The sequence below is a fragment of the Penaeus monodon genome, chromosome 24 (assembly GCF_015228065.2).
Source record: "Penaeus monodon isolate SGIC_2016 chromosome 24, NSTDA_Pmon_1, whole genome shotgun sequence".
Classification (NCBI taxonomy): Eukaryota; Metazoa; Arthropoda; class Malacostraca; order Decapoda; family Penaeidae; genus Penaeus; species Penaeus monodon.
This window is the reverse complement of record NC_051409.1, coordinates 10,055,773-10,057,352: the sequence shown is the minus strand read 5'-3', so window position 1 is coordinate 10,057,352 and position 1,580 is coordinate 10,055,773. Positions and strand designations below refer to the sequence as shown.

Sequence of the window (1,580 nt, the reverse complement as noted above, 5' to 3'; positions counted from 1 at the left end):
ATGTCAAGCACATACACACGCTAATATACATTACGTATACAGACAAACTTACACACGAGATTAGATCGCTTTGATGATCACTGTTAGCATCAGGCGAGTTTTTACTAATGTATTTTTCTTTTGCAGTTGCAGTTATCGGCGTCCCAAGCATCGTCTGCAATCTGCCTTGTGATTAGCCAGACTTCTGGGGGAAGCGGAGCCAGATGGAAAGTTTTTTGCCGGAAGATATAAGTATAAGCGAAGTCCAATAACTCTGCAGAAGATAGGAGCAGCAATCCCTAAATATGCAAATTCTCGGGCCAGTTTGATATTTCGCAACCCCGGAGCCTAGGAAAGTTCCCGCCATGGATTACATCTGCAGCGACTGCGGCAAGACCTTCAGCAAGAGCATCAACCTGACGCTCCACATGCGGGTTCACACGGGCGAGAGGCCGCACGGCTGTGACGTGTGCGGAAGGAGCTTCACGCAGAAGAGCAGCCTGAACACGCACCGCAGGATCCACACCGGCGAGAAGCCCTACGAGTGCTCTGAGTGCGACAAGAAGTTCAGCGCCAAGAACAGCTTCGACAGCCACATGCGGATGCACTCGGGCGAGAAGCCTTTCCGCTGCGCCGAGTGCGGCCAGGGCTTCAACCAGAAGAGCACTCTCAACGCCCACCAGAGGTCCCACACGGGCGAGAGGCCCTACGGGTGCCCGGAGTGCGGCAAGCGCTTCCTGGTCAAGGTCCACCTGGACGAACACTTCCTCATCCACACGGGCGAGAAACCCCACGCGTGCGCCGAGTGCGGCAAGAGATTCGTGCAGAAGGTCAACCTTCACAACCACGAACGCATCCACACGGGTGAGAAGCCCCACTCTTGCCCCGTGTGTGGCAAGAGCTTCATCCAGAAGAGCTACCTGACGATCCACAAGCGCATCCACACCAACGAGAAGCCGTACGTGTGCTCGGACTGCGGCAAGTGCTTCAGATCCAAGGGGGACCTCAACGGCCACATGCGGGTCCACCTCAAGAGCGCTGTCGACGCGAAGAGCAAGAAGAAGGCCTCGAAGAAGGGCCTCGTAGCGTCCCTGGAACCCACCCACCCGCAGGACTACCCGCTGGACTTCCCCGTGCCCTTCGTCAGCCTAGACACGGACCCAAAGGCCTTCGGCGAGCAGGGAGGACTCGACTACCTTCTCAACGGCGGAGGCGACCACCCTCGGATGCGCCTCGGCTTCTCGCGCGGGGGCCTCTCGACGCCAGCCTTGCCGCCGCCCGCGCCGCCCTCCGAGGCTGCTTTCGACGACGACATCGTCATCAAGGAAGAAATTGTGGAATGAAAAGCTGGCACAAAATGGCCGACTATTTTTTATTGGAAATAAAAAATGAAATGCCTTTCCTTTACTTTTAAGTGAAATGAATTGTACAGTCACGTCATTCTCTCAGTGCCATAGTAATATGGCGTCTTTGTTCCTATAATGTATACTGAGACCTGTCTGTATGACCGAATAAAAAAATTATTTTGGTTATGTTTGCCCTTCTCTTATAACCAATTAAAATAAAAGGAGACTGAGATCATTTGGCGATGTTGATCTCTC

General features: G+C 53.8%; 1 protein-coding gene across 4 annotated transcripts in view; it reads left to right on the top strand.

The window, feature by feature from the left end:
- Positions 1–1,511, top strand: part of LOC119588552 (gastrula zinc finger protein XlCGF7.1-like) — a 9,295-nt gene extending 7,784 nt beyond the window's left edge. For all 4 annotated transcript variants that reach the window (XM_037937193.1, XM_037937194.1, XM_037937191.1 and 1 more), the window contains exon 2: positions 127–1,511. In XM_037937193.1, coding sequence (XP_037793121.1) covers positions 345–1,322 — 978 coding nt within the window. In that variant the 5' untranslated portion in view covers positions 127–344 and the 3' untranslated portion in view covers positions 1,323–1,511. The remainder of the gene's footprint in view (positions 1–126) is intronic.
- The last annotated feature ends 69 nt before the right edge of the window (positions 1,512–1,580 follow it).